Here is a 13,598-nt window from a genome sequence, read left to right on the forward strand (position 1 = left end):
ATTTTTGCTGTTCAAATACATTTGTCTCCGTTTTCCCGCCACCCCTTCCCCCTAAAAATACCCTCGAGTGTCACGTTTACGGGAAAGGTGGGAGGCAGTCCCAGTCTGAGGCCCGGCCCCGCTGGCCCCCGAGCGCCGTGAAGGGCGGCGCGGACGCTCCACCTCTGCGCTCGCTTCTGAATCCTCTGGAGAGGGCAGCCCCGGCCTCGGGGGTGCGCGTCTCTGGGCGCCTGTGTGCGGGCCTTGCGGGCCTGACGCTTTGCCGAACCTGCACCGGAGGCGGGGGGAGCGGCTCTCAGGCTGCCCCAGCACCGGCTCTGGCCCCGCAAGCAGGCAGCGCCTGCGAGGAGGCTCCCTGCGCTGGGCTGCGCGGCCGCCCTCGCTCCTGGCGAGGCTCTGTGCCCCCGGGACCCCTCCCTGCGGCAACTTCCCCACGAAACAGTGTTTGACCATGTGTGTGTTTGTTTCCAGAAGACCCTTTTGATGACTTCTTTGGGACTCGGCGCGGGAGCAGGAACCGCGGCACGGGCTCGTTCTTCTCTGCCTTCAGTGGATTTCCACCTTTCGGAGGAGGGTTTCCTGCTTTTGATACAGGTATCAAATCCTCGCGTCTTGCATCTTGCGTCTGAGCAGAGAGTCCTGCGGCAGGATAGCCTGGGTTGCCTGCGCTGTCTGGGGGCAGGCCTGCGCTCACGGGCCCGGGGCCTTTTCCGATCGCCCCAGCTCAGTGTGCCTGAGGCTCCATGTCTGCTCCTGCTGGTCACCGATGAGATGGCTGGTTAAGAGGAGGAACGTGTGTTTGGGTGGTAAATAGAGGAACAACCCACTTAGTCTTTCTACTCCTGGCTTCTCTGTCCTCGGCAGCTAAACGCGCAAGGAGGTAGTGTCCCGGGAGAGCCCGCCGGCAGAGGCGGGCGGGCCGGCAGAGGCGGGCGGGCGGGCAGGCGGCCCCGGGGGCCGTGTGCGGGCACCCCCCGCAGGCCCTGTGTTGGCGCTCACAGAGCGGGCGTCGCCGTGACAGGCGCCCCCGCAGAGGAGAGCCTTGCGGCGGCAGCCCCCGGCTCCTGCTCTCTGTGGGCCTCGGTCCCTCCGCGGCCGATCTGGGCTGGGCCGGCAGTGCTGTGCACACAGGCAGCTGCGGGGGCCGCGCGGAGACCAGCCGGCAGAGGGGCTTCAATCCCCTTGGGTGCGGGCGCTGCTTCCCCCTCCGCGCACCCATGGACGCGCGCGTCCTGCTGGCAGCAGTGCCCCGCCGGCGCACATGGGCAGCTGCAGAGACGTGGGGGCAGCCCTCCCGCCAGGAGGCAGGCGGGCAAGGGCTGTGCGGCTCTAGGCCCCACGCCTCTGCTGTCCCCGGCGGCGGAGCCTGTCCACACAGATGCCGCTGCGAGGGGCGGCCGCCAGGGTCTTGGGTGGAAGTGAGAGGCAGTGCATGCCAGGCCAGATGTTCACAGCGCATGCGACAAGGTTTTGGGCGTTTCTGGATTAAATAGCGTTCATCAGTTCTATCAGGTTTTTTAAATTTTTAAGGGGGCCAACAGGAAATTTAAAACATGTTTGGCTCTGTTCCTCTTGGACGCCGTGGGTCTAGGCAGCGCCGCAGTCGGGACGGCCGGGCTGCGCGTGGGGCTGGGGTGCCGGTTCTGAGGGAGCGAGGAGACCAGCCTCGCGTCAGGCTGTGGTTGGCCGCCCAGCGGCCCGTGCCTGTCGGGCCAGCGCCCGCAGCGTGGCTGCCGCGGGATTGGCATTGTCCGCGGACAACGGCCTGTTGTCGATTTGGGTCACGTCAGTGTTTTAACATCACGGACTGTTGTCCCCGCTGTTGCCTCGCATGGGGAGGCCGAGTGGGCAGGTGCCGCCCTGGCCGCAGTGGGGAGGCCACTCTGCCCCTGGGAGGCTTAGGCGTGGGGCCAAGTGCCCAGTGGCCCCCGCAGGTGAGGGGGTGTAAGGGGTGGGAGGGGAGGCGACTGGAGCAGGGGGCTGGTGGGCCCTCTGCCCCGGGACTCAGCGGAGCCATTTCCCCTTGAGGCCCTGGCGCGGCTGCCCCGGCTGGGACCGCCGCGCCTGGGGGAGAGGCCTCTGTGGGATTCTGGACCCTGGGGATTTTTGCCCTAAATGCTGGGCATACCAGTCTCTAATCTTTCTCCCCTTTGTTTCCTACAGGATTTACGTCCTTCGGTGCGTTAGGTCACGGAGGCCTCACTTCCTTTTCTTCCACGACATTTGGTGGTAGTGGGATGGGCAACTTCAAATCCGTGTCAACTTCTACCAAAATAGTTAACGGCAGAAAAATCACTACAAAGAGGTAGAGTCGTCTTCCACATCTCATGCTTTGATAAGTGGGTGTCATGGTGGGTGGCCGCTGTGATTTGCCCACCCCGAGGGTGGCGCGTAAGTTGTATGTCATCTGGCACCAAAGAATCTTTTCAAAAGATTTTATTTATTACTCTTAAAGGGGAATGTGGGGAGAAACAGGGAGGGAAACATTTGTGTGGGCGGCTCTCGCACGCCCCCTACTGGGGACCTGGTCCGCAACCCAGGCCTGTGCCCTGTCTGGGAATCGAACCAGCAGCCCTTTGGTTCGCAGGCTGGCGCTCAGTCTGCTGAGCCGTGCAGGCCAGGGCTTGAATGCTGCCTGAGGCCGCGTGTCGGCCGCCACCCTCATTCAGGGCGTGAGCATCGCGGTGCAGTTAGAACGGCGAAAGGGAACGCCGCGAGCGGGAAAAGCCTTCCTTACCATCGTGATAATGGCATCTGCACGCGCTCCGTGCCCGGCGCTGTGGCGGTGGAGACAGCACGTCTGTGAGACGAAGCCTCTTTTAAGGATAGCTGTCAGCAGATTGGCTTTAGCTGTGCTTCCAGTCTCCAGAGTTACGACTTCATGGGTGCCTACGGCAGTTACGTTAGGTAAAATGTGCATGTATTCGCATACACAGTAAGTTCAAAAAGTTGTTAAAACACGTTTCATCCTGCAGAATTATCGAGAATGGTCAAGAAAGAGTGGAGGTTGAAGAAGACGGCCAGCTCAAGTCCCTGACGATAAATGGTAAGGAGCAGCGGCTACGCTTGGATAACAAGTAACTCAACGCACGCATGTAACAGAAATGCTAACTGTAACAAGCACCATTTGAGGATTAACAGGAACATTTTTTTGAAGATTTCAGACGAACTCGACTTTCAGTATAACTGTACCTAATCTAAAGTATTTATACACAGCTCATCGGAGCCCGTTTGTCATAGACTTTTGAGTTTATTGTTGGGACCACATGATAGGACCATTTTTTTTGTCTTTGAAATTGTTGTAAATCTCTGTATGCACTTTGCTTTTTTATCAAACGTAACCCGAGGCGGCCGTGACCCCGTGCACTAACACCAGCACTGGCCGCGCCCGGCAGCGCCCGCCGGCTGTGAAGCGACCGTGGCCAGGACGGACCTCCCCGCGAGTGACCCAGCGCTTCCCCGTGTGTAGTAGTGAGAGATGTTCGTGCGTTGGTGGTGACACATTTCTGGTTTCACGTAAATTGAGGATGTTTCTAGTTGTGCATGAATGCTGGCCACTTAGTTTTGACCATTGTTTTAAATATGTAAAGTTAAGCTTAGGTTTAAAAAGTAAAGCTGGTAAATTGGGTCTTTGTTACTTGCTTAAAAAAAAAAAAAGAAAATAAATGCGATGTGTTTGGTGCATTCTTCCCCGAGTGGGGCCCGCAGCCTCCGTGTCTTTGTGATTCTGTGCCGGCCTCTGCTGCTTCCCGCCTGTGTCCGGGGTGTGGGGGCGGGGGGGTGGGCGGCACCGGCAGGGCGTGTGAAGATGCCGCGTTGGGTTCCGTAGCGTTGGGTTCCGTAGCGGCCACACGTCGCTGGACTGGAGCGAAGACACAGCCGCGCAGTGTCTCGTCTGGCTTCCTGGGCTCCGTTCAATGCCGGCCGGGACGGGGCACGGTGGCAGCAGGCAAGGGTCTGCTTGTTGCCCGCCTGTGGAACGTGTCGCGGCCCCCCCGAGAACGCGCGTGTCAGCCCGGGGGGCGTGGAGGGGGCCCGCCCCGGTTGTGTGTGGAGGTCGGCGGGGGGGTTCCCGGGGGCATCCGTAGACGCGGGCAGGCTGCGCGGGAGAGCGCGTGGAGCGGCTCTTGGTTCAGGCGCGGCTGGCGGTGCATGCGTGTCGCTGGAAACGGGAAGCGTTATAGGAACTTACAGAAGCTCTGCAAGCAAAGCATCGCAGAATTTAAGTATCGAAAGGCAACTGCGCTTGGGAAAACAAGGGGGTGCTCGGACGCGCTGTGCGGCCCGCACCCTGTGTCGTGGAAAGTGTCGTGAGTGCCTGGTTTCCCAAACTGAAGGCCACGGCCCGAAGGCCTGCCTTTTGTTGGTGCTGTGGGTGGGACGGCGCGTCTCTGCCCCTTGAGAAACTTTACAGGCAAATGCCTGGGCCTGCGTAGAGTTTCGCATTTTCCATGCCTGGGGTCACGGAGCTGCGGGCCCCCTGCCGCGGGGCAGCCCAGGGCCCCAGGAAGCTGCCCCCGGGGGCGTGTGACTGCCGTCCTGGTTCCCCCAGTGCGCCTTCTGGGACCCCGAGGCTAGTCATTGGGCGCAGCCCCAGCTGCGAACAGTCTGTTAGGCTGATGTCACCAGGGAAAGCGCCATCTGCTGCTGTATTTGCTGTGTAGAATGTGCACTGTTTAGTCCCAGTTTTTTTAAAGACTTTATTTTTAGAGAGGGGAAGAGAGGGCGAGCAACGTCCATGTGTTGGTTGCATTTCACAGGCCCCCTGCTGGGGACCCGGCCCGCAGCCCAGGCCTGGGCCGTCCACTGGGGAGCGAACGGGTGGCCCTTCGGTTCGCAGGCCGGCGCGCGGTCCGCTGAGTCGCACCAGCTGGTTTTTGCCCAGAGTTTTAAAAGGATGTGTATTCCACGTGGGTGGTACTATGTAAACGTTTTAAATTTACTTAACGCATTAAAAGTGTGACTTGCGAGAGCAGTAATGACATCCGTGTGAAAAGTAATACCCTGGAATAATGATAACCGGTTTTGTTTCTAAATGTAAGTTAAAAAATTAAAATGAAAGATTTTTTCCTCTCCCCAAAGTTTGAGCCAAAAACGTGGGTGCTCATTATACACGGCCACACACGGGCACCTTTAACCCTGGGGGCAGGCGCCATTGCTCCCCAGGAGCCAGTCACGGTCACGTCTGCTGTGGGGCGACCCTGTGTTCTCCCTGTGGAGACAGGACCCCCCGGGCAGGGCGGGATTCTCTGCGCCCGAGCCTCCTGTTTGCGGGTTGTGCTGCCTCAGCACGTGGCCGGGTGCCGACCGCCTTGGGAAGTTGCCTGTCGGGACCGTCTCTGTAGGTTTTCCCTCGGTTGTCAGCTCGGTAAGTTTTGTTGCAGCAGGACATGCCCGTCCTGTTGGGCCTGCGAGGTGTCGGGGATCCTGGAGGGACATGCCTTGCGCCAGGTCGGCCCTTTGCCAGGGGCCTTGCAGGCCTGCGCCCGTTTCGCACGGGGCTTCTCCGGCGCTTCTCCAGGCGCGGCCTTGCTGCTGCGGGCGGCCTTGTGAACGCCGACTAATTTTAACACTTTCTTGTCCTTGTTAGTTGCGCCTCGGTAGATTGATTGCACTCTTGTTCATCGGTGGGAATTTTAGAAATTGAGTTCGACTTACGAAACCATCTTCGTTTTTGTGGCTTCCTTGTACTTTTATTTTCATCCCGGCCACCACGGCTGTGAGAATCTGTGGTCTGGAACGGCAGTTGGGCGATCCGCGGTCCAGCTGTTTTTTTCTGTCTCGTTCTGAACTTCGCTGCTGTTGCGTAAAATATCAATCCGGCTAGAGTTTCTGAGTGCGGCATAGAATCGGATTGTTGCCCCGTTTGGATTGTTACTTTGTCTGTGGCCCACTGAAACGTGATCAACGACTAGCAGCCGGCTTGCCAGCCTCTGCCTCAGTGGATCAGTCCCGGTGCTGAGGACGCACCCCCCCACCCCCACCCCCACCCCGTGTGTGGGCAGCTGCAGGTGCTGCCTGCGGGGTGGGAGCAAGCGCCTGCGGAGCCCCCGCCTCCTGAGCTGCCTTGTGGGGGCGGGGTCTTCTCCACTGAAGGGAAGCCTCTCCCACCAGGGGTGTGGGGGCCGGCAGGGTCAAGTGTAAGGCCTGGGGGGGGGAGTCCAGCCTTCTGGCGTCTCCGGGCCACACCTGGAAAAAGAGTTGTCTTGAGCCACATGTTCAACACATTGTGACATGTAATACACACACGCGCGTGCACAGAAATCATCTAATGTTAAAAGTAAACGGGTGATTTCGTGGTAGGCTGTGTTCACAGCTGTCCCGGGCTGCGCGGGGCCTGCGGGCCGCGGGTTGGAGTCCCTGCTTGGACGTCCCTGCTGTGTCACCCGACTTGGGGTTTTGAAGAGAGTTCCACAGCCGCTCCCTTTGGGGAGGGTCGTCCCTCTGGGGTTCGGACACGCTGGCCCCCGGGGAGCAGTGGGGCGTGAGCCGGAGACTCACGCCCAGGGTGGCGGTCGAGCGGCCCGCCACTCGAACAGCCTCCAGGGCAGGGTGCCCCCTCTGGGTCTGTTTGGAGGGGTTTGCAAGGGCTTGGAGAAGAAACTGGGAGCGTTGGTCAGGCAGTTTTTATGTGGATTCAGCTGTGTGTCTTCAAAAAAAGTGACATTGTGAATATGCGGCCCCACAAAAGTCAGAACGTTCTTCTGTCGTGCGACGTGCCTCTTCGGGCTTCCGCTCCGCGGCTGGTCGCACGGCCTCGGGCCACCAGCTGCTGTGGCCCTGGGCCCGGCCGCCGCCTGGACCGGGCCTCCGCTTCGTGCCTTTCCCGTCACGGCCTTCCTCCCTTTCGAGAAGTGGTCCTTTTCTGCTTGTTTTTCTGTTGTTGTTTTTTAAAGATTTATTTTTAGAGAGGGGGAAGGGAAGGGGCGAGGGAAACATCCACGTGCAGTTGCCTCTCGCGCGCCCCCTGCCGGGGACCTGGCCTGCGGCCCAGCCCTGTGCCCTGATGGGGGATTGAACCCGCGACCCTGGGTTCTCGGGCCGGCGCTCCGTCCGCTGAGCTGCACCGGCGGGAGTGGGAGCCAGTCTGCGTCTGTCGGCCGCGGTTGTGGCGGGTGGCATCTGGCCTCACCCCTGACCTCTCCGCTCTGCTGCTCCAGCTGCTGTCGCCGCGCCCACTGTCTGGTCCCCAGAGCTGAGTCACCCCTGAGACAGTGGCCCTGTGCCTGTGCCGCCCGTGTCCTGCCCTCCTGTCACCGCCCGAGCCTGGCTGCGGCCGGGCCCCTCCCCCGTCCCTCCCCCCGCCGCTGGTGGCCTCCCCACACCTGCGCCCTTGTCTGCTGCGTCCCCTGTGTCGGCAGAGCCGGCGGCCAGGGCACCGGTGCCGGGACACTGGGCTCCTTGGGAGCAGAACGTCCCCGTGGGAGCCGCAGGGGCGAGCCGGCCTGCTGGAGGGCCCGCGCGGCGCCACCGCCCCCACCCCCACCCCCCGCGCCCTGCGATGCGTCCCGGGACCGTCCGAGGGAGCTCACCTCGGGTGGTGCTCAGGGTCTCGGTCCGCGCGGGGCTGGCCCTCCTTCCCCCCGAAAGGACGAAGCCGCCACACCCGAGCTTGTACATATTTGGGAAAAGTGACTTTTTATCTTGTTTTCAGTTGCATGTTTATCAGCCAGGCCCCAACGCTGCTGCACTTGGACTCCACTTGGGAAAAGATTGAGAGGGAGCCCATGTGACAGCTGCCGGAACATTCCTCTCATCGCTTCGCGATGAGTGTGCCCTGGCCCGGCCGCAGCACAGCGTGCTCTGCACAGAGGCTCCTTGGGCTGCTGTGTTCGCAGGCAGGGCGGCGCCGGCAGCCTCCCAGCCAGCGGCCGCCTCCGTGGGGGCTGTGGGGCGAGCCCCGCGTCCCCAGCCCGCACCCCCGTGCAGCACCGGCCCTGGCCTCCGGCTCTCCCGGCCGGGCAGCGAGGACGGGGCGCGTCGGGCGGGGCCCGTCGCTGGTTGCCACTGGCTGTAGCTCGAGAGGCGCCCTGTGGACTGGGCCCTGTCCTTGGGCGGCGACGTTGCTGGGGGGCCGGGGCCGGGCGAGGCCTTGGAAAGCCCCGCCCAGCCCTTCCCGGGGCGGCCGCAGGGGCCTGTGTGGCCGTGCGTGTGCGGGAGCGTCCTCACAGACTGTCGCGCTTTTAACCCCTTTTCCAGATTTCTGGTGGTTCTAGGAGGAGGTGGTGCTTTTGTTCGTCCTAGAAAGGCCCTTGTGTAGGAATCCCATTAAGTGCCTGATGCTTAATAAGGCTTTTAATAGATTGTTTTTCTCCTTTGACTCCGTGAGGGGTTCAGAAGGGAGGGAGCTGTTGGGAGGGGCAGGGACCCTCCTTGTGACCCGCCCCGGCGAGCGCCAGGCTGGGCCTGGGGGCGGGTGTGGGCCCTGGTGTGGGGCCCTGCCGGACGCCCGTGCTGCGAGCGCGCCGGAGAGGAGCTTCTCGTGGGAAAAAGCGGTTGGGTGCCTCGCGTTGGGTTTGAACGTGTTAACATTTCTGGGGAGCCGTTTAACTGTTTCTTCGGCACGCGTCACCCCCTTTTCGGCTCGCCGCAGTGCCCGGTGGCACGGCGGTGGTTGGGCAGCCGCTGCCCCAGGGCGATGACCGGCCTCAGGCGGACCGGCTGGAGGGGCCGGGCATAGCGGCGGAGGGCCCATTCCCCACACCTCGGACACCCGGGGCCTTGCTTGCTGCCCGGGGTCACAGAGCCGCTCGCCTGCGGAGGGCGCCTTCTCCTAAGGGGACCTCCGTTCTCCCGAGTGCTTGTGGGGGCTCTGTCCTGTCGAGTGGCGTAGCCGGGCCTGTTCTCGTGGCATGGCAGGGAGGTAGACGTCCGGAGGGGCGAGAGCCCTGCTCTGTCGGGGGCCTAGAGGGCAGCCGGCCCCGGCCTGAAGTCGCGGCCCATGGGCAGGGCCCGGCTGCCCGCGGGGACCGAGGGGTTTCTCGCCGAGGGCGTTTTTTGGGGGCAGGCCGTCCTGCAGGGGAACCTCGGGGGTTCACGTGCAGCTCCCACAGGCGGCCTGGCTCTGGCTCTCGTCCCCGGCCCGCCCCCCGCTGGGCCCCAGCCCTCGGGCAGCGCGTGGTGGGCACGCAGTGCTCTCCGCACGGGCAGGCGCTTTGCTGGATGCCGGTCGGAGGGGACAGGAACACAAACGGAAAGGGCGGTGCCAACTCAGGCCTGTTCCGGAAGCTCCCGTCACTCGGCTGTGGAAGGGGGGTGGGCTGGGGCGGGCACGTGGGTACTCGTACGGTAGCAGGTGGTTCAGCCCCGGGGCCCCGTGGCCCCGTGGCTTTGAGCTGTCCCCAACGTGGGCGGACCGGCTGTGTGCTCGGATCGGAGGCGGAGACCTGCTGCCACGTGGAGCAGGGGGGCGGGGAGGCCGGGGCGGGGGCTGATGGGGGGGTTCCAGGCACGAACACCGCACGGAACTTGCCGCCGGGGGATGGGGTTGGAGGACCCCTGCCTCCGCAGGGAGGCTGCGGGCTACGCAGTCCCTGCTGGGTGTGGGCGGCCCCCTGCCCTGGCCGGAGGAGGCTCCCCCCAGCCCTGGGGGCGGCGTCTGGCAGCCCCTGCGTGTGACACCCCATCGCGCCGTGCGGATAGAAGGGCCCCGTGGGCCTGCAGGCCGAGCCGCCCCCGCTTTCACCGCAGCAGCTCTCGAAGGGGCCAGGGGGTGCCCCCGGGGCCGCCCCCCACACCTCCACGCCAGGCTGTGAGTGGGGGCGAGGCACAGCGTCGTCCTCTTCCTGAGGGGAGGCCCCTCCGCCCTTCTGCTCGGGAGCTGCGGGGGGCGGTCCGTCCACACCTTCCCTGCATCCGGCCAGCCCCCTGGCCGCTGCGCGGGGAGGGACCGCCGCCGGCCTAGACGCAGGACGCGATGGGGGTTTTCAGGACTGTCCTCCCGAAGCCCTTCCGTCCACCTCCCTGTCGCCTGAGGGTGGCGGCCCCTCTCCTGAGCCCGTGGCCGGTGGAGGCTGCCGCGTGGCGCCGTGCAGCGTCCAGTGGGAGCGTGTGGGCGAGGCCAGAGGTGACGGAGCCCCTTCCTCCCCGAGCAGTTCTGGCTGGTACTCAGTCCCCAGGGCTCTGGGGGGAGGCTCACGGGGTCCTGCCGGTCCCTGCTGCAGCCCCAGGGCCCGCGGGCTCATAGTGGGGCCGGGGGTCCACGCAGGTAAGTCAGGCAGGGACACCGAGGAGAGGGGTGCGGGGTGGTGAGTCCCCATCCGCGTCCCTCGCCGCTTCTGTGGCGCTTGGTGGGGCCAGACCCCTGGGCCCTCGCTCAGCCTGGCCACTCGCCCCCGCAGGGCGCACAGTAGGGCTGGGTGGAAGGACCGCTTCCCGGAGGCCAGGCTGGGGCTGGACCGGGGCCGGGGGTGGCCGGGAGCAGAGGTGAGGGGACCCCGGGTTTCCTCGGTCACTGTGAGACGCCGGGCAGGTGGGGCAGCAGGTCCGGCCGAGGGCCGCTCACCGCCCTGGCCTTCCCCCGGGGCGGGGTGCGCTGTCACTCCTGGTGACTGTTACCCCGGTCAGCGCGTCCCGTCCGGGGCCCGGGGGCACGGGGCCCCTCAGCCCGGCCCTGGGGAGGCAGCGCAGGGAGCGACTGTCGGGGGGGTCCCTGCATTTGTTCAGCTGTCGGGCGGGGCCTCGGGGCTTCGGGGCCTCGGGCGGTTCCCTCCCCGGCAGCAGGGGCCCCGGAAGCCGGTGCAGGGCCTGCCGGTTGGGGGCTGAGCAAGGGGACTCGTGACAACGGCACAGCCGAGCCCCAGGCGGGCGTGGCGCCCGTGGAGCCTGCAGACCACCCTGCGGCTCCCTCTCCCGGGCGCTGGACCCCCGCGGACCCCGAGGGCGCCTGTGCTTCGCCGCCGCCACACGGGCTGCGCTGCTCGCAGCCAGCTGGGCGCCTCGGGCACCGTGCTCCCGTGCAGGACTGGGGATGGGCGCGCGCAGGCGGGGGTTCGCCTGAGAGCCGCGGGGTCGCCCGGGGCGCGAGCTCACCTGCGTAGCGGGGAGCCTGCGGCCGAGGTAAGTGGGACAGAGGGTGACGCTCCAGACGCCCGCCACGCCGCGTCCCTGTCACGTCCCCGTCACCACTGCGTGGCTCAGGGCCGGCCGCCGCCCAAAGCCCCGCTCAGACCTACTGGCCCTCACGGGGAGCTGTGTTTCACCCTCTGCCCACGGGGTGCCCGTGGCGGGCGGATGCTGCCTCGCGCCCGAGCGGGCGACGCACCTTCAGAGGCTCACCCCCAGGGCCCGGCGCCCTCTGCTGCCAGGCCCCCCGGGCGGCGGCGGCTGGACCTGGGCCCTGGGTTGGGGTCCGTGTGAGTTTCTCCCGGCGTCTGCCTGCCTGGGGCCCCGCAGCAACGGGCCCCCGAGCACAGGACGTGGACACTGCTCAGTGCCTTCCAGCTGGGGGGGTCCACAGCACAAGGTCGTCGAACGTGGCTGTGGGGGAGGGTCCACAGCACAAGGCCACGGCGCAGGCTTCTCCCCGCGCCAGGCACAGCGGCCCCAGCGCCTCCTCACAGGGGGCGTGATTGCAGTGTGGCGCCCGCCCCCGCCCCCGCGGGGACCGGTGGAGTGTCGTCATCCGTCACACCTCTCGAGGCCTTGGGGACACGTGGTTCTCTGGTTTATCTGCAGAGAAGCTCGGCGCCCGGGCCTCGCGCAGCAGCCCCGCGGGCGTGTTTGAGGCAGGAGGCTGTGGGCCGCCGCCCTGCACGGAGGCTCCGCGGCTCCAGGCTCTGTCCTGCTCGGCGCAGCCGTTGGCCCAGGTCCTGAGGACGCAGCGGTGGCTGTGGCCGGGGTCCAGGGCACAGGTGTTGGCCGTGGGCTGGGACAGCGTGAGTCGGCCAAGGGCCCTGGCACCAGATGTCCCTCCAGGCTGGTCCTGGATGTCCCCGCCTGTGAAACAGGCCCCCGCTTGTGTCCGGGCCTTCCCTGCAGAGCGGGGGGTGGCTGCCGCAGGGCAGGCCCCAGGTGGGGGCGCGGTCCTGTGTCCCGCCCCCGCAGGCCCGGGCTGGGGGGCAGGAGCCTGTGGGCCGAGCCCGGTGCTGCGCGGGCCCGAGACTTCATGGGACAGAACTGGACACTTAACTGGGAGAACCTCTCAAATGCAAGCCCCACGGTGGGGGCCCCTGAAACCTTGTCACTTCTCAAGAAAGAACCCGGTGCCTGGGCGACCTCCTCCCGCAGCGGCCTTCACGGTTCCGGCGGCCGGCGTGGCTGTGGACAGCCTGCTGGGGCCCCGGGGCTGCGTGCGCGGCTCCGTCGCCGTGTGGTGACGCGTGACAGACATCGGGGACGAGGGTGGCACCTCCACGCCTCCTGGCCTGCGCCTGGGTTCCCGCCCCTGACAGACGGCCCCTGAGGGCACAGCTGCGGAGCACACAGTTCTTGGCGGGGGGGGGCGGGCAGGACGGGGGCTGCTGTGGTCTCCCCACCTCCGTCCACACCGGAAATGGGGGTGTGACTTTGTCAGAAGCTGCGGAGGGAAGGGCTCTGAAATCGGCGGGAACGACCATTCCTTTCCTTATTTGCTCCCTAATGTCCACCTAATGTGCAAAACTTGTTGTTTTTAAAAGACCCATAGAAACACGTCCGTGGGAGCCAGGAGGACTGCCCTGTGTAGGACGTGTGTCTGCTCTGCCCGCCGGGGAGCCGTGCGTGCTGAGTGCGTGACTGTGACCGTGACCGCGGGGGCGCGGTCGGGCTCCCTGCCAGCACCCCCGTCCCCTCGCTGCTGTGGGCACGGAGAGACAGGCAGAGCTGCCCACGGAGACCGGAGGTGGCCCGCCGCCTTGTCCAGGGTGGCCGCGGGGTCGATTCTGATGACCTCGTCCGGGGGTCCAGCCTCGATGGGCTTCCACAGGTCGCGCCCACGTGCCTTCAGGGCGGGGACAGGACGGCCCCGCGCCGCCTTCCCCTCTCGGGTTCGGGCGGCGGCCTCTAGGTCTCCGAGGCGCAGCTGGCCAGATGAGGCGGCGTCTCCGCGGGCGGTCCCAGCGGCCTTGCGAGCCCGTCCCGCAGCGGCCACCTGACGGCTGTCTCGTCTGTCCTTCCAGGTGTGGCCGACGAGGAAGCCTTCCTGGAGGCGTGCCGGCTCAGGGGCCAGCACGCGCTGCCCTCGCAGCCGGCCAGCACCAGCGCCCGCCTGCCGAAGCCCCACAAGCCCGCCCCGATGCCCAGACACGCGCCCGGTGTTGGCGAGGACGAGGACGAGCCGGGCCGACCCCGGGCCAGCAGCGCCTGGGACCCCTCCGTGCTCTCAGCAGGTGTGCAGAGGGAGGCTCGGGCGCAGCCTCCCCCGAGGGACGCGCCCCTTCCCGCCCAGGGCCAGCGAGGACAGAAATCGCTGCTGTGCTGCTGCGTCCTGACCTGATGGGTGGGTGTGGCGTGGGGGGGCCAGGTGGCCGGGCCGGGGGGGGCGCCCCCCCGGAGACCCCCCTGATTAAAGCAGGGCGCCAGCCTTCTGTGACGGTATGAAGCGTGTTGTCTTGGGCACGGCCAGCAGGAGCTGCTTTGACCTTAAACGCCCCTTTTCATAAGTGTCTCCTCAGTGCTCC

At 65.5% G+C, this 13,598-nt stretch overlaps 1 protein-coding gene across 3 annotated transcripts in view; it reads left to right on the top strand.

The window, feature by feature from the left end:
* The window catches only part of DNAJB6 (DnaJ heat shock protein family (Hsp40) member B6), a 33,128-nt gene that overhangs the window by 15,297 nt on the left and 4,233 nt on the right, over positions 1-13,598 (top strand). Inside the window, exons 6-9 of one of the 3 annotated variants that reach the window (XM_054574787.1) lie at positions 472-594; positions 2,164-2,305; positions 2,976-3,046; positions 13,098-13,307. In XM_054574787.1, the coding sequence (XP_054430762.1) occupies positions 472-594; positions 2,164-2,305; positions 2,976-3,046; positions 13,098-13,307 (546 nt within the window). Of the gene's footprint in view, positions 1-471; positions 595-2,163; positions 2,306-2,975; positions 3,047-13,097; positions 13,415-13,598 lie in introns of those variants that run through there. The other 2 variants (XM_054574788.1, XM_054574786.1) reach the window with 2 other exon arrangements.

The sequence above is a fragment of the Pteronotus mesoamericanus genome, unplaced genomic scaffold, assembly GCF_021234165.1.
Source record: "Pteronotus mesoamericanus isolate MK-2021 breed Mesoamerican mustached bat unplaced genomic scaffold, CSHL_Meso_final contig_265, whole genome shotgun sequence".
Classification (NCBI taxonomy): Eukaryota; Metazoa; Chordata; class Mammalia; order Chiroptera; family Mormoopidae; genus Pteronotus; species Pteronotus mesoamericanus.